Source organism: Hippocampus zosterae, chromosome 21 (assembly GCF_025434085.1).
Source record: "Hippocampus zosterae strain Florida chromosome 21, ASM2543408v3, whole genome shotgun sequence".
Lineage (NCBI taxonomy): Eukaryota > Metazoa > Chordata > Actinopteri > Syngnathiformes > Syngnathidae > Hippocampus > Hippocampus zosterae.
Genome location: NC_067471.1, coordinates 3,992,169 through 4,018,224, shown reverse-complemented (window position 1 = coordinate 4,018,224; position 26,056 = coordinate 3,992,169). Strand labels below are relative to the sequence as shown.

General features: G+C 42.6%; 4 protein-coding genes across 4 annotated transcripts; 2 read left to right on the top strand and 2 right to left on the bottom strand.

The window, feature by feature from the left end:
• Positions 1-139: 139 nt before the first annotated feature.
• tm7sf3 (transmembrane 7 superfamily member 3) lies at positions 140-8,720 on the bottom strand. The gene is made up of 12 exons (XM_052055142.1): positions 8,455-8,720; positions 7,549-7,703; positions 5,309-5,459; positions 4,793-4,913; positions 4,143-4,314; positions 3,893-4,070; positions 3,721-3,807; positions 2,463-2,543; positions 2,223-2,375; positions 2,055-2,155; positions 1,824-1,986; positions 140-1,418 (listed from the first exon to the last, which is right to left on the bottom strand). The coding sequence occupies exons 1-12, from the start codon at positions 8,519-8,521 to the stop codon at positions 1,165-1,167; spliced, it is 1,683 nt and encodes a 560-aa protein (XP_051911102.1). The 5' UTR covers positions 8,522-8,720; the 3' UTR covers positions 140-1,164.
• A 907-nt stretch (positions 8,721-9,627) lies between these two features.
• Positions 9,628-11,715, bottom strand: fgfr1op2 (FGFR1 oncogene partner 2). Its single transcript, XM_052055149.1, has 6 exons — positions 11,393-11,715; positions 10,758-10,894; positions 10,566-10,683; positions 10,351-10,493; positions 10,168-10,281; positions 9,628-10,082 (listed from the first exon to the last, which is right to left on the bottom strand). Exons 1-6 carry the CDS (start codon positions 11,415-11,417, stop codon positions 9,966-9,968), a joined length of 654 nt encoding a protein of 217 aa, XP_051911109.1. The 5' UTR covers positions 11,418-11,715; the 3' UTR covers positions 9,628-9,965.
• A 130-nt stretch (positions 11,716-11,845) lies between these two features.
• On the top strand, positions 11,846-13,599 carry med21 (mediator complex subunit 21). The gene is made up of 4 exons (XM_052055150.1): positions 11,846-11,965; positions 12,048-12,162; positions 12,379-12,479; positions 13,259-13,599. Exons 1-4 carry the CDS (start codon positions 11,858-11,860, stop codon positions 13,436-13,438), a joined length of 504 nt encoding a protein of 167 aa, XP_051911110.1. The 5' UTR covers positions 11,846-11,857; the 3' UTR covers positions 13,439-13,599.
• Positions 13,600-14,634: 1,035 nt separating this feature from the next.
• On the top strand, positions 14,635-24,488 carry LOC127593527 (serine/threonine-protein kinase 38-like). The gene is made up of 14 exons (XM_052055028.1): positions 14,635-15,033; positions 16,684-16,823; positions 17,673-17,724; positions 17,851-17,973; positions 18,049-18,132; positions 18,199-18,322; positions 18,388-18,542; positions 18,669-18,771; positions 18,877-18,938; positions 19,211-19,328; positions 19,406-19,529; positions 20,364-20,459; positions 20,531-20,622; positions 20,707-24,488. The coding sequence occupies exons 2-14, from the start codon at positions 16,690-16,692 to the stop codon at positions 20,829-20,831; spliced, it is 1,392 nt and encodes a 463-aa protein (XP_051910988.1). The 5' UTR covers positions 14,635-15,033; positions 16,684-16,689; the 3' UTR covers positions 20,832-24,488.
• Positions 24,489-26,056: the final 1,568 nt, after the last annotated feature.

The following is a 26,056-nucleotide window of genomic DNA, read 5'->3' as shown; positions in this document are numbered from 1 at the left end:
AAATAGATTTGAACACTTAAAACTGTCATGAATTTCAGTAATTTCCCCGTACCACTAGAGGGAGCCCGCGTAGCACAATTGATGCGAGTTGTATCACTTTCATTTATTTTTGACCCAAAGTACTACAGACACATAAAAACATGTTCAATGACCATTTATATTATTCATTTTTAAACATCTTGAGACCAGGAGGTTGATGTGAAATGTTAAATAAAATATGAATAGAAAAGCGCATAGTTTGTTTCAGTGCATCAAAAAATCTGAGTCAAACCCTTGAAAAATGAAGGCACGACAGTGTAGAAACAATTAAGGCCGGGTACCACTTTTTTTTATCAGGTCCATTACATAATGACAAACAGAGAAATATTCAAACAGTAAATCACAGGAGAGTGCAATTCAGTTTCTTTGTCAGCGTTTCCCAACCTGTCAGTTTTTGTTTTTCACTGACTATATAAATGGGGGCTCCGCCTTTTAAAAAAATATTTTTAGTGCATTTTTGAGTATTTATCTGTTTTGAAAATTAAGTCCGAGTTTTAAAACCATGCTGCTGACAGAAAATGTGCAAGTTTGTGTTTAAGGGTAAGCGCAGTGACCTAAGCATACAAAATGCTACATTGTCATTATTATTATTTTTAAGGTATTAAAATAATCTGTCATCCAAGTTCTTTGTAGATCCTTTTCAGTGGCGCTGTTCTTGATCTGTGCGCGGTAAACCAAACAACCGGGGTCATTTCTTTGTCAAACCAACTAAGAATTTTCTCTTCAAAATTTGGAGGTGTAGCTGGAAATGGAAGGAAAAGAACAGGACACAAAACATTCCTCCAATCTTCCAGTTAGATTGTTTGTTTGCACCTTTGCAAGACTCAAATGTTTTCTGTAGCTTGATCTTCCGTTGCCAAGACTATCTGCCTCATGAGTTCTGACATTTGAACGTCCTTGAGGCTGTGTGATGTTTTGCTACAGTCCAAAAATCCCCAAGCTTCAAAGACTCTTCATCTGGGCCGTGAAGTTGTTATTGGTTGATTTTACATGGAATGACCCACCACGGTTCCCTCGCGACTTAGACGTCGGACGCGACATGTCACTTGAACGCACCCCAGCGGTTCATTCTCACTGTGGCTTGCTTGAAATTAAGATGGCCGACGTCCACCGTCAGCTGGGCTCCTACAGCAGCAGCGGCGTGTGCTCCCCGGCTGGCTCCATCCGCTTTGTGAGCTGCCGCGCTCGAGCCAAAAGGCGGTTGGGCAAAGATGGGAAGTGGTGGCTCGGGTCCAGCACGTTGGTCTTACGGCGTTCGCGCTCTTGCAGCCACATGAGGTACGGGCTGGGTGGGAAGAAGGGCCTCGTGCGCTCCCGGTACAGTTGCAGGATGATGCCCGTGACGCCGAGCACCACCCACACTGTAATCATGATGTAGTCTAGACAAGAGAAAATGACGATGAAAACAACCTGAGAAAGATTTTCTCCCAAGCACAGCATCCCAATACACTTATCTCATTCAGTACCAGCCAATTTTGGACCAAGTCTGAAAAGACGTTCAAAAACGTCTTTGGGAGTGAATAAGTTAAAAGCCAGTAAGAGCCATGGGGTTATAATGGCTTTGTATTCGTCATGATAGATCGCGCCGTATTATAAGGCGCATAGAAGAGAAGCTAGAATGGTGGCTGCGGTTGCGCTGTGCATCCACTAGATGGAGCTATGGTAAAGGGAATACAATACAATACAATACAGCTATATTTATATAGAGCTTTCACAATGTTTCCAAGAACCAAGAAATAGTCCACTCGCGCCGGTTTTTGGTTGAGCGAGATTCACGAGCTCACCGATGGTTTGGAACGGCACGTCGGTGAAGGCGGCGCTGAAGTTGTTGTTGAGGAAGCGCTTGAGAATGTTGAGCGTGATGTAGGAAAGGCTGGTATAAATGTAAGCGTTCACCGCCAGGATGACGGCGTACGCGCCGATGACGCCGCACGTTGCGATGTTACCCTGTCGAGAGAAGGCGTCAACTGGTGGAAAATCAAAACGCTCCGATCCAAAAGGGGGCGCTGGGTTACCTCTCGGGGCCAGCGCATGAAGAAGAGCGGGACGATGATCATGATGCTGCAGAAGGTCACCCAGAAAACGGCGTCCGAGCGCCTGAACACTTCAAAGTCCCCTGCAGGAGGACCCAAATTTTTTTTTTTTTTTTCGATTTTTCAAACACTTTTTGGATTTGTTCCTACCGAGAGGAGTGAAGAGGACAGTGGCGGCCACCATGAATCCGAGCATCAGGCCGACCACCACCACGCACGCCATGACCGAGCCGAAGCGCCACCAGCTCATCAACAGCAGGACACCGCCCACCACGCCGATCACCGCCGACACGGCCAGCCTGACTGCGAAAAAAAAAAAAAAAGCGCAGAGCGAGATGTTCATAACGCGGCTGGCGGTTTCTCACATGGAGACAGACGCAAACGACTCACTGTCGTAATCCAGGCTCGTGGTCCTGGTGATGAGCACGAAGAAGAAGAAGGCGGAAAAGCTGAATCCCATGCACAACAACTCTGTGGGGGCGGGGGGGGTACAAACAGAAACCGGAGCGGCGTCACGTCACATTGGAAACGAGCAGATGGACAATCATGGGTTCCTTTTGGATCTCTGACGACATCACATGGAGGACCGCATGAGAGACGAGACGATTTGGGTCAACTGTGACCAGTGAACACCAACACCATCAAGTGACGGCTTTGGGGGGGGGAGCGGTTACCATGGTGACGTGCGCCACACTGGTATTCCTCACGTGCACCGCGGGTATCCGGATACAAACCAGGAGGGGCAAAATTCAGAAGAATTCAGTCATTTTATGGATTTGAGTGTTGCGGTCCCTTTTTTTTTCTCAAATAATAATGGATTTTGACTGAATTCAACAAAACACCATATTCATAAGATGTGGCTATTCGGAAACGTCAATAGCCATTGTTCAAGCATTTGTAGCTCTTTGTGCAGCTAAAAAAAATAAAAATTGATGGACGGTAACCCCAGGCAATTTGCAGGAAATCGGGACCAAGCCCTGTCACAAATCGGAAAAAAACAAAAACCGAGAAGTGATTTAAAAAAAAAAAAGATTTAGAAATGTCTATCAATATTTTAAACCATTAAAATAAAGAGCTTTGCGAAGCTTAAAAAAAGTAATAAAGTACAGTAAAACCCTGCAATCTGACGGAAATTGGGACCAAGCCCTGTCACAAATCAGAAAAAATAAAATAAAATAACGAGAGGTGATTAAAAAAAAAGTTTTGAAATGTCTATTAATATTTTAAACCTTAAAAAAAATATCTGGATTTGCAAAGCTAAAAAAAAAAACGTACTTGCCGGAAATCAGGACCAAGCCCTGTCACAAATCAGTGTGATTTAAAAAAAAAAAAAAACGTTCTGAAATGTCTATCAGTATTTTAAAAATAACTGGCTGACACATGATTTAATTACGACAAAACGCACCGAAAACGTGCACATGCATGTACATGCGGTGAAGACTCTCCAAAACTTCCACTAACAACCCAGGCTAAACTTCGCTCCTCCCCAACAACAATTCGAGATGTGTCACTTGAACAAACTCCTTTGACGCTAATTACGGCTTCCCTCTTAGACGGACGGGGGGCTTTGGTGCCATCAAAAAAAAAAAAAACTAGAATAGAGAAATTTGAGATTCAATGTGTTTGGAAATGAGGTAAAAGCACTCACCAGATTTGAAGAATCGGTGCCCAAAGAAGCAGACAAAAAGACCTGCTAAGCCGGTGATCGTAAAGAAAATTTTCGTGGTTATCTTTCCTGAAAAGGCACAAAAAAAAGTCCCTCAACTATTTTCAAGAATTAAAAAAAATGTTTAAAGTCGCAAAACTGTTTCAACTCATACCCAGCGTTTGACAGCCGTCCAGTTTGGAGGCAAAGCTGCAAGCGTAAGTGTGGACGGGGACGTACGACGCCGACGTGTTGAGTACGGGATCTCGAACGATCACCGAGTAAATGACGCCCTGGCCGGGGATGGAGGTAAACATCACGGTGCTCATTTCCGTCGAGGACAGCGTCATAATCTGCAGGCGACAACGCGAAGACTTCCAACGCCTGAAATTACTTTCCACGATTTCGGCGTCGGTTTTACGTACGCGTTTGCCGCTTTCCTGCATGCCGTCCACGTCCGCCACGGCCTGGACGGCCCGGAAGAGGCTGCGCTCCGATAAGTCGTTCTCAGGCAGGAAGTACTGGTAAACGTCGTACTGCAGGCGCCAGCGCGTGTCGGTCCCCGTGGACGTGTCGCAGGATGGCGGAGTGCTGCCCCTGGGGGACGAATAAAATTGGTCGAAACGTAATTTTCCAGATTTATTATTTTTGTTTAAATGTTTTGTTTTCTTTTGCTTCAAAATATTGTTCGCTGTGGTGTGTGTCTCAATGTTTTAATGTGACTTGTGTGAAGCACATTGAGTTGTCTCTGTGGAAGAAACGCGTGACGAAAGAACAATGAAATCCACCAGTACGTCAACAACACGTGGTCACGGCGGAACAAACAATCTTTTAAAGCGCCTATCATATTTTATGTTTTTTCTCTGCCAAGAAAATGGAATCGGTGTGTGACGACTGAAAAGAAAATTGTACATAATAATCCCAGAATGATATCAAAATCAGTTAAGGCGCTAAATGAGGGAGGGGGAGGAGGAGGCGACCGAGCACGAGACGGTTCCGGAAGAAAAATTGTGTGGCGGGATGAGGCGCATGTGAGTTGTCAGCTGCTGGCGCAGGAAGCCCGTGAAGTTACTACCTCTCGTATCCCAGGTTGGCCGGCGCGAATCGGATGGTGGTCTCGTAGAGGTTGTAGCGCAGGTAGACGTTGGGGTCCACGTTCAGGTTAAACTCGATGTTACAGCCGCCGGGTACGGGGTCTGAAGCAGTGGGGGGGGGGGGGGGGGTTAGTTGCGGCATGTCATGATGACTTGCTGCTCAAAGGCAGGCGCATGATCATCAAACACCCGACGGCCAACATTTGGAGCTTCGCCCCCCCCCCCCCCCCACAAAAAAAAACATCAAGATGAACTGACACACTTCAACTTATGGCGAAAGTGCTTCAGCTTTGATTTTGCAGAAGCACGAATGACAACACACAACTTCCTCACAGCTTACGAAACGCATCCACAATTTGACTTTTTTCTTTTTTAACCCTTTTGGGGACAGTGGTTACTCCAGTGGACAATTTACCATGTTCCAGGGGGCATAAAAGGGTAAAAGATACAAACATGAAAGAGAAAAAATAAAATAAAAAAGGACGTCGATGGCATACCCGTGCTGGAGAAAGGCAGAATCACGCCTGTGCCTGTGACGGTGCTTCCATCGCTAGAGAACATGAACAAGGTGAAGGATGTTTGTCCCGGTAGGAGAGGGAACAGGATGCCTGTGTCCGCTGCCGTTGAAGAGAGACCAAACACTGGTGTCTAAACACAAATAAAAACTGGACGTTAGTTAATTACAAAAGGATCCATCCATCCATTTGCAACACTACTTATACTGAACAGGGTCGCGGAGAGTTGCTGGAGCCTATTCCAGCAGACTATACCCCTGAACTGGTCGCCAATCAGTCACAGAACACATATAGAGACAAATCACCATTCACACCGTCACTGGGTGTCAACTTATCCCGCACACAAGTCCGGCGTGTGTACCACGACACCATCGGCGGCTACAACAGGATCAATAACGTTATAACCCTTTCATCCATCCTGTGACTTGCCAAGCTGTCCACTGTAGTAACCGCTGTCCCCAAAAGGGTTAATTTGATGTGAAATCTATTTTTGTCCTAAAATAATGTAACGCGAAAAGGTTCGCGAGAGCCAGTGTAATGCAAAGGGGTGACCCGAGGGGGGCAGTGTTGACACGCAACGACAGATGTAACATTTTCATACATTTTCATTGTCGTAAGTGCTAAGGGACCAAATAATTTTATTTAACCAGCCGTTTAATTTGTTGGCAGAATTTTCAATCTCAACCTACTTTAAATTTGTTTTAATTAAATCAGTTCATGCACTTAATATCGGTTTGCTGTTCGGTAGTTTTGTGCCGTCCTTGAATGTTTTTTCTCCCAGGGGGAGTCATTTGCACTCAGAACAAAAACAAAATCATACTATGTGGAGTTTTTTTTAATTGTTTAAAAAAATACTTTTTTTAATTTAAATTTTTAATAAATGAAAACATTTTAAAATATTTCAATTTAAAACAAATTAAATTTTAATGTAAAAAAAAATATTCAAAAACCTTTTTGTTGTTAAAGGCCCAATCTTATAAACATGGATTGAGAAATGCATTACATTTGGGTCTCATCCTACAATCGTATCAACTGATCCTTTTATGAAGATCTCAGATTACCTTAAAACAACCCACCCACCAAAAAAACCCAAAACATAATTGTGACTAGAAACCACACTTATTGACTTATTTGACAAGTAAATGACGGCCCTGCACGGACATTAACTGAAAATTTGAATTCCATGTCATGTTTTTTTCGAAAGGATCGTCCACAACTCAATCAAACCAAAAACGTGTTAACCTTGCGTTACCGTGAAGCAGCCCGGCAGCGCTTGGCTCGCCCGCAGAGGACGACGTTCACAATCGCAGCTTTTGTACAAGCCGCCGCCTTGTTTTGGCAACGGCGCAATGACCGCAAAATGCGCATTGGATTTGGTTTACCAGTGAATTTATTCGATGCGTCACGGATATATCCTAATTTATTTGGCAATCATTTGAAACGGAGCTGTGGAGAATGTTAATCCTGCTCTAAGAAAAAAAAATCCCCCTGTGAAATTCCTTTTAGAGGGTCTGATCTTCCCGCCTGGTAAAACCTTGACCTTCATTTGTTTTCCTTTTGCCTGGAAAAAAAAATAAACCGGGTTGGTTTTCAACATGACGTGATTTTATCGAGTTACGCGGGTGGGTATCATCAGCCGTCGGTCCCGAAAAAGAGAAATGCGATGTCGTAAATCACAGGTGTCAAACCCAAGGCCCGGGGGCCAGAACTTGCCCGCCACATCATTTTATGTGGGCTGCGAGAGCAAACCAAATATGTCAACTTCCATGATGCTTGCTAAAATCTGTACCAAAATTTAAACCTTTCAAATGGAATACATAAAGATAGTGTTAGCATTTTCTTTTTAGCAAACCCCTTATTACAGTAAAGAATCGTTGAATAAACTGTCTTGACTTCTTTATCTCAGTCATCAAGGCCCTGCAAGGAACACGGTTACTAAAAATCAATTTGACACCCCTGTCGTAAATAAAGGACGACAGTGGACGACAGGCAGCGCCGTTCTTTCTTCCTTCTAGACATGTGACCTTTTGTTTGGCGGAATAAGACGCGCTTTGTTTGAGAAAAAGGCACACTTTGTGCTTCGCTGCCATACTACTGTTGCCGCACACGTTCGGATTCTCCGTCTGCCTTCTCTCGTGAATAAATTGCATTTTAGAGACTAAGAAGTGGGTTACGTCACAGAAATTGTACTCAATCCCCCCCAAAAACAGTCGTGGCCTTACGGTGCTGTAGGACAACGTGATGTTGTGCCGTTGCGTGTGGACCTGCACGGTGGCGAAAGCGACCCCGGCGGGGATACCGGTGGCCACGGCCTGCATCGTCTCGTTCTCCGACACGCTGACGTTCTGGAAGGCCCCCGGGAGGAAAACCACCCGATCTGTCACAAGAGAGCAATCTGTTTTCATCGAGCACAAAAATTACATTGTCCACAGTATGCGTGAGGCCAGCTCAAACATTACTCGTATTAACCAAGAAGGAAAAAAATGAGATGATAGTTTCTGAACATTTTTTTCCGCTCACAGAGAACCTTACCGACCGATAAAATCGTACTTTGGTGGGCCTCACTTGAAAAGGATGAAGAGCATGTGGCATGGATGATCATTCTCCATCTGATGTTTTTGCAAATCAGTCTACAGCTCTGCCATTTTTTCTTTTTCTGATTTAAGTAGAAGCACGTGAGTCATAAGGGCTTGTTTGTGTGTGTGTGTGTGGGGGGGGGGGTGGACATTAACCGACATAAACACCTTTATGTTCCTATAAAAAACACATGTATCCACTACCGTTCATAAGTATTGGGTCACATTAACGTGAACCAGAAACGGTCTCGATATTGTTCATGTGTTAAAAACAGTACTTTTCTTTCACAATTAAGGCATTTTGACGAGACACCCAATCGATCTTTAGAATAATGTGCGTTTATGAAAAACATGGTATTGTCTGGTTGAACCCAGAGTTGTAAATCGTAGTGTGTATGTTATACTCTGCATAAATGGAAAAAATGTCCTGTATACACTAACATTGGCACAATAATGCTCTTCCAACAGACTACATTTTTAATGTATTCATAACATCATATTTAGTCTAAAACAACGTCCTAAAAGCAAACTAGGTTACTGTTGTGTACTTACTTTCACCCTGAGCTTGAATGTCACATATTGAACGCGACATCAACAGCCAAAATATCCACCGAATCATTGTTGATGTCCTTTACTCTCACCGCGACGCTATCGGTTATCCCGAAAGCTCCCGTCAGTCATTTGTAACCTTGAACCCGCCTATCTTTTGATGATTTAATTCCCCGCGGGCGAAGCATCGACATGCTTTTCTGAGTGACACAACTTGAGTGTTCTTGTGCTCGCGGTGTACTTCTTCGACCCTCGCGCAGGTCTGTGAACGCGCCCTTTTCGAGATTTTTCGAAGTCGCGCGATATTTTGATCCTAAACGCCCACTGATTCTCTGACGGCTGAACGTAACGAACCACCGTAAAGGCACAAACATTTTGTAACTTATTTTAAGGAGATACTTCCGCAAACACATCTTAAGATCTATTTCATTGGGTGAACATAACGGCTACAAAGTATTTCTCAGCCACGGGACATCAGAGAAGGAAAACCGCTCACTTTGGCAGACAGACAACTCGACCGCTCTGGTGTAAAGCCACAACGTGCAATACTTGTGTGCAATATCTCTGCGCAATCCACTTTTGAAACTACCTCGTGACACCTAGCGCAATATTTTTATATTATGGAAACACTAGGAGCCACATTAAGCTCAGTATGTACAGACTTGTTTTTTTCTTCTTATTATTGACTCATTTTACCGCTTTAATTTCAGTGTGATGCACTTGGACTTAATTGCTTTTAAGATATCCTTTATTCGTCCCACACTGGGGAAATTTACAGTTTAAAATTTCTTGTATAGTTTACACATTCCTCGTTTGTGTACTTCTTACTTGACTCGGGGACAGGCACTAGAGTTCCTATGTGCTTGTTTTTTAATTTGCACAAAAGGGCAATCGACTTTAAGAAATATTTTTTTTAATTGAAGATTGAAATCCTTAGTGGTTACTTTTTTTCTGGGCAAAAAACGATTGTCTCAGTCAAACGCCGATGGGACTGAACCGTTCATCATACATCATACGCACCTTATGATTTGACCTTAAATTAATATGGCAAACCACATGACTTAATTCACTATTTTCATGCGTTACGGCAGATTCCTTTCATTCAGTTATTGTATCGATTCAAATTCGTTTGTTACAAGTGTCCAACAATAAAAACTGTGAAAAATAGACTCCATATAAAACAAAGAGATAATACTTTATTTGATAATGATATAGATTTTTTTTTCTAGATCACACGTTTTTTTTTTTAAATCTCACTCACACTTTCAAGTTATTGCAAGTTGCACAGGCTTTACTCGCCACACGGGCAAACCTTAAAGAAGTACGAAAGTAATGAATATTGATTGTTCAATGATTGTTCAAATGCAGCTGGAGATTGATACAGTAGATGCACTGGCGCTTGGCAGTCAGGGTGGAGTGAATCCATGGGAGGAAAACTGGTGGGTCCCAAACACATTGTCGTGGAAGCGTGGATGGTCAGTCCCGTTTTCACTTCCAGGTGCTTTATGAGCCGACTATGTGTTGGTCAGTGGCGGTGAGAGCGACGTGCTGTCTGACACGTCTTCTCTCTTCAGAATCAGGAATGCTTCGCGACTGATTCCGAGCAGTTCTCTTAGTCCTTTGTTCTCCAGCTACAACACAGAAACGTGACTCTGCAATTATTTCAGTTTCAGACAGAAATACTCATTCGCTTTTTTTTTGTTTGTTTTTTTTTACCTCGAGCCGTTTAACCCTCTCTTCATCTTGACATAGCCGCCCCTCATCCACCTCGATGGCTTTCCTCATCACGGACGCCATCTCGTTGATCTTGTCGGCATGTGCTTGGAGTTCCTGTGAAGAAAGGAAGGTGAAAACGTGAGGGAGTCTGGGTTAGGGAGGACTAATTTCCTCTCCGCTGACCGTTGTGTGCTGCTCCTTCAGTTGTGTCATAATAGTGGGATCGTCCCTCTTCCTTGCCATGAGCAGCCTGAACCTCTGCTCCTTATATTTGTTCATGATGAGTCCCAGCGCAGACTGGTGTTCCTCCAATGATGTCCGCAACTCTGCACAAACAGAGAGCAGAATTGGTTAAAAATGATCATATAAGGTCTTACTTTTTTTTCTCCCATGGGAACCTTTGTTTTCCAGTTGGAGAGCTCTGATTTGACGATTTTCCTGTTGGATACCCAGGATCAGACTGGATCGAGGCCGATGACGTGCAACCTGGTTTAGGGTGTCAATCTCCACTTGGTACTGGTAAATAAATTCAAAAATGTATCTCTCACTCAACAGGGATGATCTTAATCCAGTCGTCATGTCCACCCTACCTGCTTCATGGCATCCACCCGCTTGTTGAGGAATGTCGTCTGCTCGATTAACAGCTCTGCGGCGTTGTCATGGTTACGGAGCCGTTCCACCAATGATTTGGCATCGGCCAGGACTTTCTCCAAAGTACAATTCATGTCTGAAGAGATACAACACACTCTTAGGAACAAGGAGCTTTCATTACATTTCAAATGTTCTCTGATTTCTTTCTTGTCTTATTTCTTGACTTCACTGGTACGTTACAGAGAGACTCGGGCACGCTCTGACTTTCGTACAATTTTGGGTTACGTTGCTGCCCAAGAATTGGGACACTATTCTTCTGTGTATCACTTTAGCTATAAAACAATATTTCACTACCTTCTGTCAAAACACACTGGCTAAGAAAAATAAAAATAAAATCAAGTGAATAAGGACGTACTTATTCAGCTATTATGACGGAGGAAAATCATTCACTTTGCGTGCTGCCGCACTTATTGTTTTGGTGGACAGTCTTCGTTGTATTCACAGTTGCTAAAATGCTACGCTAATGGAAGCAGTAGCGATATATAAACGAAGCGATGTAATAATATATCGTGTACAACACAACACTATATTGTTAAAGGTCCTAACTAGGTGGGAAAAACAAGATCGAGATTACCTGGGGAGCTCAAAGTGCAAGACATTAGCTTTTAGCTTGGCCGCTACTTCCTGTTGATGTTTGAGAGCTAACATTAGCTATAGCCACAGCCCGGTCCACATAAATGGGTCACAAAAGGTCGATCCAGGTTTTATTACAAGTGGTCACGTTCAAAACAAAGTCGCGTAAAGGTGGCACGGTTTACAGACTTTGTTCGTTCCTGTAAAACGGGTCCGTGAAATGATTAACAGGGATTATAAACGAAAATACTGTCAGATCAGATGCTATCGTCGAACCTTGGGGTTTTGATGACAGCACGTAGATCTCGTAGAATCTCGCGTGATTACAAATACAATTCACAAAAAGAAAACGGGATGACAACTTTCGTCAATTTATGGAAAATAATAACAATTTATTCTGGATATTTATATTGTATTCCAATGCTGACGTAATTTACTACATTTGAATTTATTTTTTAAAATACAAATGGTGAACCACAGGGTGGCACCGTTGAGTCGGACTGGCTATCAAACGAAGAAGACGGTAAGAAAAATGGCGGATAGGCTAACGCAGTTACAAGATGCTGTCAATTCGGTATGCTATTGCTCCGTGTTTACGCATAGTTTCGGTGTGGCCGTGGTTTTGAAACATGTTTTAATAACTTGTGTGTTTGTAGCTTGCAGATCAGTTTTGTAACGCAATCGGGGTTCTGCAACAGTGTGCTCCGCCTGCCTCGTTCAGTAATATTCAGACATCGATCAACAACGAACAGCCTGCAAACCAAACTGAAGGTTCTCGATTAACACCTCTCCATTGCCTTTCCTTAGCTCCACTTGTATATGCAATGGGATAACAGAGAATTATTTTTAAAAAGCGATTTTGAGTGGACTTCATACTACTGACAGGTGTTTCTTTAGAGTACAGTATAAAATATCTTCATGAGTCTTCAGCTTTTCTCCAAGTTAGCTTTGATCAAACAATGACCAATTGTCTTCTTCTACATTTAGAATATGCACAGCTGTTTGCAGCCCTCATTGCCAGGACGGCCAGAGATGTGGACGTGCTCATCGACTCTTTGCCGAGCGAGGAGTCCACAGCAGCTCTGCAGGTCGGTGGTTGTCCACCCCACAGCAGGAGGTGCCCGTGACACCAACACCATAAGAAGTGGAATCAGGCACACAGAGATGATAGTGGGGAGCATTTTCCGCACACATAAGGGCAATGTAGAGTCTTCAAATGACAGCATATTTTTGGAACCTGGGAGGAAAACACACAAGCACAGGGCAAATATGGAAACTGGACACAGACATGTTCTGATTAAGATTCAGACACAATTGTCTTTACTGTGAGACAGATGTGCGAATGGCATGGAGTTGTCCAAACTTCCCTGAAATAGAGAAAAAAATAGTCGCTTTTAGTCAGCAGAGGGAGCTATGCACACTGATTCCTCATTTCCTTCACCAGGAAGTTTTCTGTCATTGCTTTTCTATTTATGTGTTGCTCCCTGGCTAAATAAAAAAGAAAAAATGACAATGCACCCACTCCCCAAAAACCTCAGCAAAGTTGCTTTTAAAAACACCTGAGTTTCTTGATCTAGATTCTAGACTACTTTTTTTTTTTTTTGCTGTGAAGATGACAAATGAGTTGTTTTTGCATGCGACAAATGTTCTGAGAGATCTGCTCACTGAATGCTTAACCAATTAGAGTATTTCCTGTTTTTATTTCCTGGAATTCTCAACCATGAGCTCATGTTGTACTTTAGATTTTTTGAGGTGATATCTTGTATTTCCTCATCTGTAGTCTGTTTTTGCTGCACAAACACACATCTTTTGGCACACAAACGGCATCAACCCGAAAGATTGTGACACGATTGTGCTACTCCGTCAGGCGGCCAGTCTGCGACAACTGGAGGAGGAGAACCACGAGGCTGCCGTCCGTCTGAAAGAGGTGGTTACCCGAGGTGACATGCTGCTGGAGAAGATCCAGAGCGCCCTGGCTGACATTGCCCAGTCTCAGCTCCGCACCCGCAACGGCGCACCCAGCCAGACTTCGCCTGCCGAATCCTGACCTGCTCAAAACGGCCTTGTTTCAAATATTACTGACCTTATTTATAACATTCAGCTGCAAGCCTCCAACCTCATGCTGGAGCAATCTGTCGGGTGAAAAAAAAAAGCCATATTTGATCACTTCACACAGGTAGACTAACTCAAATGTTTACTTGAGGGGGATGGGGGGGAGGGGAACAGTATTGTCTGGCTGCAGTTGGGTTTTTTTTGTATTGTATATTCATTTTGTAAATATTTATGACCGAGAACTGATTCAATGCTCTAATGGGCATTATTGTTAAATACACTTTGAATAAACCATTTTGTTTATCCAAAAGTGTTCCTGTAGTTTGTAACATACAAGTTAAGGGAGGATATTTATTGTTAGCGTGTGCTCACAAGCAATGCTTTCCTCTTAGGAAAAAAAAATAGGAAGTGGCATTTTTTTCTTGTCTACATTTCCTAATTTTAGATTCTATCAGCAATACATAAATAGCAGTGGGAGAATGTCAGGTTGGAAAAGGAGAAGAGTGACGCAGATCATGTTTAGGGTACCTTCACCAACAGCAAGTTGAAGTCACCCTTGAGGCCCCCAGACTTTATTGGCCAAAAAATTAAAAATAGAAGCCACGTCATAGCTTGGTGGGCAATGTTGACGTTGAGACTTATTTTAAAAACCTTGTGTTGAGCACCACACCCAGGATAAAAAGTGTCAACGGGTCACGCCCACATCCCTCCACCCATGCACACTGACATCATGGCTTTTTCATTAAAAAATAATGGAATTGCCCAAATATAGAGATTCACTGTGAAGGAATTTATAGCAAACTGTCCCTCGTTACGTCACTTTCATGTTTTCCATTTATAAGCCTGGATCGCAAATCCCCAAATGACCTTTTATTGTTCTCAACTTCAACGTAACTTGAAGAATGAAATTGTATTTTTAATGAAAATGTGTGACTCAAAACACTGTTATATGTAGGAAAATACAATTATGATCAGGAATAAGGATGAAACAAGTCTAAAAATGCTTGGAAACAGTGACTTCTTTCATTAGCGCAAAGCGGTCTAATGAATCTGCGTCCAAACGAAGGGGCGGATCCAAACTTCCTATTGGCTGCCACTCTTGTCATTGTCAAAAATCCTCCCAGCGTGATTGGCTGCTAATACTTTCTCCACCGTTGATTGGCCTGAGTTGACGTCACTCCAAAGCTACGCCATTGCGTAACTGTAGCGACTGATGAGCCCGACGGTCCTTGGAAAACTGAAGCCACCTTTACACATTTTTCACCAATAAGACAGGTCACCCGCCATACGCAGACTCCAGAGGGGGACTCATGAAGATAGTTTATTTTTTTAAATTAATTTAATGTTCGCATGCCGCCTGCGGCAGAAGAAATAAGCCATGTTTTGTTTTTGATATTAGCGATGTTTAACGGTGTCGCGCTATAGAGGTTCCCCGTTAAGGGAAACAGTTAGCTTCATAAGTGGAGCCTCCAGCATTTTCTGCCTACATTTTAGGCAGAAAAGACGCTTTCGGGTCAATATATTTTTTGTTTTCACTGGCTCGGGGGGCTCTTGCCCAGTCAATATTTGACTCTGGAGCAGGACACGGAGGTAGGTTGAGCACATACTATTTAAAAAATAAAATAAAATACTGGCTATTTTTACTCCTGTTTGCTAATGGAACCTGTTCGCCTGGCGCAAATGGAATACAGCAATCACGAGAGAACCTTTTAAATAATTGCTTATCTACTGAAAATAAACTAAGGGGACGTCGATATAAGTGGTGAGCTACATTCTATTTTTATAATATCCATCCATGGTGGGCTAAAAGTAGGTATACGTTTCAAATGACACCCCATGACATGTTTTCCATTTTTTCTTCCCCGTCGGTGTTTTTTATTGCCTCCATTTTTCCTACTTTCTTTCAGTTTTTATTTCTTTCTTCACACCATTTTTATTCATGCATCCATCCTTTCATTCTTTCGTTCTTCCTTCCTTCCTTCCTTCCTTCAATCCATCCTTACCCCAGATGCACTCTTTATTTATAATTAAACAATTTTTTTTCTTTTTATTTCTATCCCAAGTTTTCTTTCCTGGCTTTTTTCCTCTCAGACTTCTTTACATCATTCCATTCTATGCTTAAAACCACTTTCCTTCCTTCCTTGTGTTACACCATTTTAAAGAATGTTATTCTTGCATCCTCGCATCCTTCCTTCCATGACTTAAATCTGCCTTATCCGCCTGCTTTCCTTCCCATCGGAAATTGTGCCTATGCAAGCTCATACGCTGAGCATAAAATGAACCGAGCCAGTCCTGCGAAAGGAATTTCTTATACTTTTTTCCTCTTTTTTTGGCTGGAATAAGCAAAATAAGGAAGGGCTTTTATTATGATGTCAATAACAATAACGATAATAATATCTGGTGAAAACTTAAGATTTTCAGCAACATTGTCAATATTTTTCATTTAAACAGCCTTGCACATCAATATTGTACAACTTTGTACCAATTTCTTGCATAATGTGACCTTTTAATAAAAAAAAGGTTATTGTTGACGTCTTTGAGAACGAAATGGATTGCCATTTTGAATGCAACAGGAATGATGATCACTTCTTCTTCAACCTTCTTTTTTTTAATTTATTTTTTTAAATTAGTCAAGTGCGTGCAGCCCATTCCTGTCCTTCGCGTCATGACTGGACTCTTTCATTCAGGGATGGAAAGTTTCCTGGCAGGTCTCCTTTTAAAGTCCTTTTAAGGGGGGAGCGTGCGCATGAGTCAGCCTCTGTGTGTAATACGTCTGTAATACGTACGGTACGGACACGTCACACCAAATGTCATCTCAGAAATGGTATTTTAGAGGAGGGGTTTCTTCAAGGTAAAGCAGCATCCATGTTGGCTTCCCATTTTCTACATGTTATCAACTTCCCCATTCAAGTGTCTTTTACTGACATTTTTTTTCTCCCTTTGAAGTAAATCAGGAAGTTTCTTGTTTTTGTGAGATTGTTGTGGCCGGGTCTAGACCAAACATGTCCTCCCTATCTCCGGCCTGCCGAGACATTCTTTTTTTTTTTTTTTTTCAATCTTGGTATGATCAAATCAAGACCACTCGTACTTTTCTACTGGCATCCTGAAAAAGGTTTTAATGATGTTCCATATGGAACGTGTCCGCCCGCTTCCTTTTTTTGCTAAATTGTTTATTCTTGGTCATCTGTCACCACAAAGTACCATAGACTGAGATCTCATCTCTTTGTGCGTTCCCGACAGGAGAGCATGGCCATGACAGGAGGGACTGCAGCCGCCCTCCCCATGAGCAACCACACCCGAGAGCGGGTGACCGTGGCCAAACTGACGCTGGAGAACTTCTACAGCACGCTGCTCACCCAACACGAGGAGCGCGAAATGAGGCGAGCCCCATCATAAACAATTACCGCGCGCGACTCCAAGTGTCAAAGCCGCCCGACGCACGGTCGGTTGCAAGCAGATTTCGATCACGTTACAGCAGAACTGATCTTGGATACAAAAAAATTCTTTGCACAAGATCTGAAGCAAATTTTATCTCGGACGTAAACACGAACACACACAGAAAAAACGTATACGTGTACTTTTTATTTTTCTTCCAATAGCACATAAGTATGAGCATGCACTTATTTGACACTTCATATAGCCAGCGTAGAAAGAAAAAAAAGGGAAAGAAATTTCAAAATTTACTATCAGCATTTACTTTCACTTCCATCAATTTCTTGCATAATCTCTTTTATTTTGCTTCCTCCATCATTTTTATTACCTTTATCCTGTCTTCAAGCGTTAAAGCTTTTCTTTTCTGAACTCCTTGGTATGCAAAGGTCCGTTTTGCTGCCATTTTAGCAAGGCGACGTTCGTGCTGCATCTGAAACAAAAAATTCCTGTATTACTACTGCGCATGTGAAAACCAGTGTGGTGGTTGCTGTTGCCGTTTCCGAACGAAGCAGTAGAGATCGCTGTGGCATGCTGAGGTTGGATTATACTTTCCCGGAAGGCTTGTTTTCATTGTAGTGAATCTCGTTGCGAGGCAAGAGCAGAGAAAAACATTTCATATTACGCAACAGTGGGGCTTATAGTTGTAGGGGGAGCAGAAAAGTGGGAATGGCTTTCATGCATGAACATTTTTTTTCACACTGGGGGGTATTTTCGTCCATGTACGTTTCATTGTAGAGGAGTTTCACTGTATATAGATATGTTCAATGTACCTTGAGTTGTTGTTTGTCTGTTGCTAGGCAGAAGAAGCTGGAGAAGGCCATGGATGACGAGGGCTTACCAGATGATGAGGTAAAGCTCGCGCTTGCAAACGTTTGCGACGCGCTCTTAAGTGAATAGATGGATTTGAAGCGCCGCAGGACCATATTTGCCAAGTAGGGAGCCCTTATCGTTTTTTTTTTTCTCTTCTTTCGGCAGAAAGTGATGCGGCGTTCCCAGCATGCTCGCAAGGAGACAGAGTTTTTGAGACTGAAGAGGACGCGGCTGGGCTTGGATGACTTTGAGTCGCTTAAAGTCATCGGACGTGGTGCTTTTGGAGAAGTACGCTGGAGAAAATGGTTTCATTTATTTATTTTTTTATCGACCCTTGCTGTCTCTCATTACTTCTCCCTACAGGTGCGTTTGGTGCAGAAAAAGGACACCGGGCACATTTACGCCATGAAGATTTTGCGAAAAGCAGACATGTTGGAGAAAGAGCAGGTCAAAAGTCTTTCGAGCTGCTCCGGAGGCTTTATGAGTTGCCGTTCATTTTCCAATCCCGTGCAGGTCGCTCACATCCGGGCGGAGAGGGATATTCTCGTGGAGGCAGACGGCGCATGGGTGGTGAAGATGTTTTACAGCTTCCAGGATAAGAGGAACCTTTACCTTATTATGGAATTTTTGCCTGGAGGTGCGCACATATTTGACACGAGAAAAATCGTGTCCGCAAATAACACGGCATCGATTCTTTGCTAGGCGACATGATGACGCTGCTGATGAAGAAGGACACTTTGTCCGAAGAGGCCACCCAGTTTTACATCGCCGAGACGGTCCTGGCCATCGACTCCATCCACCAGCTGGGCTTCATCCACAGAGATATCAAACCGGACAATCTGCTGCTGGACTCCAGGGTGAAGAGATGCCACGCGCATGTCATCATATCGCATCAGAGATCTGATGCAAATGTCATTCTGCCTCAAATTTCCACTCATGTCACCTCAATGTGTTTTTTTTCTTCTCCCCCTTTCTCCTCACAGGGACATGTGAAGCTGTCTGATTTTGGTTTATGCACCGGACTGAAGAAGGCCCACCGAACGGAATTTTACAGAAACTTGACCCACAACCCACCCAGTGACTTTTGTGAGCGCCACGACTTCTCATTTTGATGCAGCACAGACGACTGATGTCAAGGTGCAACCAATCTGGACTTATTGGTTTCTTTTTTTCTTTTATTTTTCACTGCAGCCTTTCAAAACATGAACTCCAAGCGGAAAGCAGAAACCTGGAAGAAGAACCGGAGACAGCTGGTAAATCCGTAATGCTAATAACGTCGTACATAACTAACCGGATTCTGCACACTTTTCCCTCAATGGACCGTTTGTTGAAATGCATGTGGAGACCAAGTAAATTAATGATACAAGCTCTTGAGTTTGCGTCCTGATGGCGCAGCGCCCTCTGTTGGTCATTTAGTAAAGCCCAGAGGTGTCCAAACCTTTTCCCTTTGAGGGACATGTACAGAAAAATTCAGAATGTTTTCTCAATCTGTGTGATTTAAAAATAAAAAAAAAAAATTTCTCAGGCTTATTCTACAGTGGGCACGCCGGACTACATCGCCCCCGAAGTCTTCATGCAGACGGGCTACAATAAGCTGTGCGACTGGTGGTCCCTGGGGGTCATCATGTATGAGATGCTGATAGGTAACCGCGTCCGTTTTGCGCACGTTGAGAAAAATACGGATTGTCGCGTGCGTGTGAAAGGATGACATTCGTTTCAGGCTATCCGCCGTTTTGTTCGGAGACGCCGCAGGAGACGTACAGGAAAGTCATGAACTGGAAGGAGACTCTCGTGTTTCCACCCGAAGTCCCGATCTCGGAGAGAGCGAAGGACATGATCCTGCGGTAGGTGGCATCTTGAAAATGGAAAACAACAAACCAAAATAGTCGTGAGTACTAAAACCAGCCGTAGTGTGGCAGCTGAATATTAGAAATTGCTTGTAAGGTAATTCGGACTGGAGCAAGGACAGCTCGAAATGCAATAGAAATGAGAAATATTTGACTTGTTCCCGATAAAAATCAAGTTTTGAAAATTATAAATGCGCCAATATAAAAAATGTCAAATTGCTATATTGTTCCTGAGGCGTGAAAGGGCCTTTCGGGAATGTGAGTCCTGAGGGTCAAATGTATCGATTGGAAGGGTCAATAAACAAAATTTTGTTATGCAATAACAATAACAAAGCAACTGTGATATATTTGTCCAGGTTTTGGCCAAATGACATCAAATTTCATCCTTTGCGGGAATTTCAATTCAAGTTGTTGAGCGGGGATGCAGCGCCCTCGAGTGGCTCAAACAAGCACTACTTTTTGTGACGAAATATTAAATAACCAACATTTTATCGTGATCTAATATTTTACTTAAATCATTATAATACGCCAACGTAAATGGGGAGAAAAAAATACAGCAACCCTGTTTAATATTTTGGATGGTTTTTCAACTAAATATTAATTCTAAGTATGACTGAACCGGGTTCATTTATACAGCAGAAGCGATTCAGTGTTGACCTTTAAATCGCCGCGAACGAAGGTTGAAATCATATAACGGACAGATCAAAGTTTTCACGGTGTCGGAGCTTTTAGAAGCGGATGCGGCCACTTGCAAAGTTGAAATGCAGGAACAACAATGTCGTTTTATGAGTGTGCGTTTTATTTTATTTATTTGGTTTTTTTATGCTTCAGATATTGCACGGATGCTGAGAACAGAGTTGGGGCGGGCAGCGTGGAGGAGATCAAAAGCCATCAGTTTTTTGAGCCCGTGGACTGGGAGCATATCAGGTACTTTAAGCTTTCATTTGTACACCCCCCCCCCCCCACGCCACATGACGCTTTCTGAATATTTCTAACAGAGAGCGTCCCGCCGCTATTTCCATTGAGATAAAAAGCATTGACGACACCTCCAATTTTGACGAGTTCCCGGAGTCCGACATCCTCCAACCAGGTCTGAAACGTTCCCCCTCGAGTTCTCCCTCAATTACTCTCCTGCTGCTGCTGTCGACCCTCAACGCTTCTATTTTCATCCCAGCCAATGCCACAGAACCAGACTTCAAGTCCAAGGATTGGGTGTTCCTCAACTACACTTACAAACGCTTCGAAGGCCTGACTCAACGAGGCACCATCCCAACATACATGAAGCCAGGGAAGGCCTGACAGCCTCGAACAGGGAGTATTAAAAAAAAGACACTCACGGACGTAACAGGGTCGGGCCCTTGGAGGCCCTCGCTGGTGCTGAAGGCAGAACCCCCCACATCCCTCAGTCTAACATGTAAACCGCCCTCGCTCCGCCAAGTTCTTAAGGGTCGCGTGTGGCCCGCTGCTGTCAGGCCAGCTCGGGTCTCTATACCGTACGCGCGCGCACACGTCACCTCATAAAAAGACTGCAGTCACTACTCGAAAGTCTCAACACTGGTCGTTGTAAACTGGCTCATATGCAAAACGAGGACCCGCTACTGAACACGCGCCGCCGTCGCACTCTGGAAGGTTTCAGCATGATTTGCGGTGTTCTGCGACAACCTCGTCTGTCCATGATAGTGCGTTTCCTCAAATGGCGTTCTCTCTCTTTTCATCGATCATGAATAATAGCATCCTAATCCACCATAATTAAGGGTTGATTAAAAAAAAATATTTGCATTACGGTTTAGTATTGTGCAGATGACACTTTATCAGGTTACAGGGTGCAGGAAAGGGTTAATATAAAGAAAAAAGGCAGCAAATGTTGTACTGAAATAATTCCGATTCAGAAAACTTTATTTATCCCCGTAGAGCAATTAGTATGATATTGTTTCAAAAATATGAATGGAAAATTTGATTATTATTTAATTTTTTTTCTGGAATGGATCCGTCATTGTTCCTTTTTGTATTGTGCCATTTCGGTGCCAAGTAGGTATAGTGAAGTGAGGGACGCATCTTTTTATTTGACAAGCCAAAACCTTGTTTAATACAAAAGTGGTGCTACGTCGCCATCTTGTGGCACCCGTACACAGTCGCGGATTTTCGTTCTTGCTATTTTACTCTAATCCGTTATATTCGTGGCGAAGGGTTACAAGTTATCATTATTGGTGCATGAAAGGGTTAACAGAGGCCTCTTTGCAAGGACGCTGAAATCATGTATTTTTGATTCCTACTGACAATATCTCAGGAAATGTTTAAAAAAAATACCGCTAATCCAACCGATATACGGTTGAGGAATTGGGATTTTAGTTGGCTCAGCGTGTAAGAGGGTAGTCTTGAGGTGTCACAGGGTAAATCAAATCGGCTTGACGAAACGGTAGTAGCTTTAGGGAATTGGAATGTCATTCCATTACAGGATTTCATTTTTTTGGGGGGGGGGGGGGGGGGGCTTATGACCACCTCGAAACGGAACAACTCATGCTGGAATCTTCCTCGTGCTCCATTAGCTGACCCCACGAGATAGAAAGCGACAAGTCCGTCATTTCCCTTTCGCGCGCTCTTTGATCTCGACGACAGCCCCCCCCCCCCCCCCCCCCCTTGTGTTTGAATTTGAATCAGATGAGGCCCCGGTCAATCACTTCCTTCTTTGAAGTGCCTTCATATCGATATAGCTTGGTAAATAATATTGTATCAATGTTATTCCCATTGAGTTGGAAGGCGTGTAGAGAAAAGTCGATGGCGCTGGATTTAAAAATAAATAAAAAACAAGTAAATAAAGGGAACATAGATTTTACGTGACCGTTGTAGAAAAAACAAAGCCCAGATGAGTTACCAAAAAAAAGCAATAAAGCTGATTAAAGGGCGGTTTGGTTTTGGGATCATGACAGTATTTTTATGGCGTCGTCATAAAATGAGGACGCCTCATAGGGATCCTCATAAAATGATGTGCGTCAAAGCAAACCGTCGACAGAGAAGCCTTGTGCGTTCAAATGAGAACACATGGGCATCACCTTACCATTAAATTTTATTCATGTCATTTCGACACACCATCTGTACACATTTTTTTTCGGAAATTAATCTTTGAATTTACTTTGGCTCAAACTTGTACAGCTCGTGTAAGGAGGAAGGAAAAAAAGCTACCAAAGATCATCACATTTTGTGATGCGGCCATGAATCCAGATGTAGCTCATGCTTGATGCACTTAACCTCAAACTACCTTCACGCGAATCACAGCAACAATCTCACACAACCTCCAGAGAGGCTTAAAAATTCTTTTCAGGAAAGAAACGAGAAGAAAACACGCTGCGGGTTTTCCCATTTTCACCACACGATGGTGCTATTGCTGCAGAAAGAATCAAGGATCTCGTCAACTCATTCTGTTGAAATGTATAGATTGCGCTCTGTGTATTTCAGTGTTATTTATTTTTTGTATGTCTCTGGATCAAAACTTACTCGTTGTGTTTTTAACCCCTCTTTGAATCTAATCATGAAACATTTCAAACCCAGTCACAGATTATTTAGGGAACCAAAGTGTTTTAAATAAACACACAATGTATTCCAAAAGACAATATTTTCATGGAGCAACACTGAAGGAATAATACTTAGCTAAAATATCAAGTTGTCACTGTACAGCTTGTACAACAGTGCAAATTTACGATGTCCTCGAAAGAATTTAAAATCCAGCTGTTGATGTCAAACGCTGGCAACAAAAGCGAGTCGACCCCTGAGTGAAGCTGCTCTAAATGGGCCACTTTGGCTTCCTGGTGTTACCTGCTCATTAATATTTATTTTATTTTTTTTCTGCTTGGCTCTCGACGAAGGCGGACGCTTTTTGCACTGCTCCTCCTGCCCTCAATCCGTGCTCGCCACTTAGTCCTTGTGCTGTCTTTGTCTAACTTTTTTCCTAGCCTCCTACCGTATTTTTCATCTGAAGAACTAACCATGGAAATAGTTGGCTGGTCTCTCGATGTAATCGACAAAAAAAATTTCAACGAAAAAAGCGGCCAGTGGGGAGCCTGCTTGCCCTCCGGGGACACTTACTGGCGGATACGCCCTGGATCCATGGAGAAAGTGGAGAACAGTGTGCCTGGCAGTACTGTCCATGGAGGATGTGGAAGACTTCTACATTATTGGCCACACGCGCATACACATCCTTGTTATCACCGTCTTCATCACGTCGATTCTTTTTCCCCCGTGACGTGATTCGATATGCGGAGCGCAACGGTGACCGTGCAGCTGGTCATTTCATTTCCCCCCCCCCCCTTCCCATTCATCCTCCCCCCTTATTACATGTTATGGCTTGTTGTAACTGTCATATGCTTATTTATGTGCTAGGGTCTTTTTTATCCTTGACTTAAATTATCCTCGGAAGAGGATAGTTCGAGCGTGGGTTTTTTTTCCCTCTCTGTACCCTGCGTTTTCCTTTCTGAATTCTGATTGTAATTTCCCCATTGCGGGGACAAATAAAGGATATCTTAATCTTAATATCGCAAGACGTTGGGCGTGAACAGAAAGCAGGCATCTAAAATCTGGTCTTATTTGTTTAGTGTTGTCCCATGAAATTATACAAATAAAATAGTTATGAAAATTTAAGGGGATAGACTGTACGGGGTGTTATTCTGATGAGTGAAAAAAACGACCTAGATAGAGGAGTACAAATGTTTCTAAAACATCTTCATACGATAAGTAAAGGACCAAACTAGTGTGATTTAATGTGTTTGGTGATCACGTCATCTTAAAATAAATAGTAGCCGTCACCATGAAGAGTCAGGACATTGTTGGTGGGTTATATATGTGATGACTTGTTCATATGCTGTCTCTTGTAATCCAGTGAAAGAGGTCACTGCGGGAAATGGTAGTAATATATTCACATGGTAACTTTTTATGTCAATAACATGACAAAATAAAATTTAAAAATCATCCAAAGTCATGGTGTGCGATTTTCTTTTGCAAAATATCCAGGGATGACACTTGTCAGACTGAATTGGTCATTAAAAAAATGACATTGATTGATAACTTGTACTTGGTTCAAGATGATCACGTGAAACATTTGAGTGATGATTCACTCAGTTCGCACACCCGTGGGGTGAAAAACTCGGCGAAAAGGTGCACAGCTCGAAGACAACAGAGGACGTGACCCATTAAAAAAAGTCAAAGTGGTTCTACTACTTGACGTAAATATGCATGAAAGTGGTTGTGGCTGTGGTGCTTGACCTCATTTGTTAGTGGAAGACTTAAGAGTGAAAGCACTGAGGAAGTGGCTATGTGATCGATCTTACGTGGTAAAATAAGTGTTACACGATCTATCCGTGAACTTTTGAAAAGAAATGCTACATCCTTTCATCCATTTTTATTGGCTATACACGATTATAAGTATTTCCATTATCTATCAATAATCATTTTTTTCTTGACAATTATAGGTTCTAAGCAGCTGCGCTAGTTTGAACATGTCATTCTGACTAATATTGTTTGAGTGGAATATGTATTAAGCACCATTTCGGGGGACGGCCATTTTGGCAATTGTTGTCGACTGAAAATGACGTCAGGTTACGCGTCTCACGGCTCATCAGTTTTCTGGATGTGGTCACGTGTCGTTCCGAAGTTTGTATTGTTTTACAATATTTTATTGTTATAGCTGATTTTTATGAGTTAAAATAAGTATTTAAATGGCCCGTCAATTAATTTTTGAGAAAAACTATGCTAACGCTGTAATCAATATTTTCGTACATCTATTCCATTTCCTTTATATCAAAAGGCATTTTTTTTCCTTTTGTTTAGCAAAAATGTTGACCTCAAGGGCCAAAAAAGTATGCGGATGATCTATTAATGCATTTTTAAGAGAAATACATATTCAAGTATGCTAAACAATTTGCTTTGCCGGCTTTTTTGTGTGTAAAAGTTCTATTTAGAAATGATGGATGTTTCATATATTTAATTAGTGTGTATCTTTACGACACTACCGTACAACAATATGCCCTTATCATATAAACAAAATATTAGAAACGCAATTAGTTCACATGAGACGAATTCCTATACACTGACAACCAAAACCGAGCATTATCATCTTTCTTAATGATGATTTTCAATCCAACTCTTGTACTGGATGGTGTACTTAATAGTGTGTCCGACAAGTGCATAACAATGAGTCAATGTACGTCATATGTGTCTGGCCAGCCTTGAATTGACCCAGGAATCTGACTTTTTGGCGACATAGTGACATTCTTCCATGGTGAGTAAACGCATTTTTTTTGTGTGTGCGTATGTTTCCATTTTTTGGCGGGGCTGTGGAGAGGGGTGTAAATCAAATAACGTGACCTACATTGTCGCGAAGACCCGAGACTTGCTAAATACAAGTCGAAATAGCTTAAAATGCATTCTCATCAGCCGCCTTGCACGAAAACATCATAATGACGATGACGAGTGGCTGTGTTTTCCACTTGCGAACGTGACGCTGCGGTACTTTCTCCAGGCGCCCTTCCCTTTAA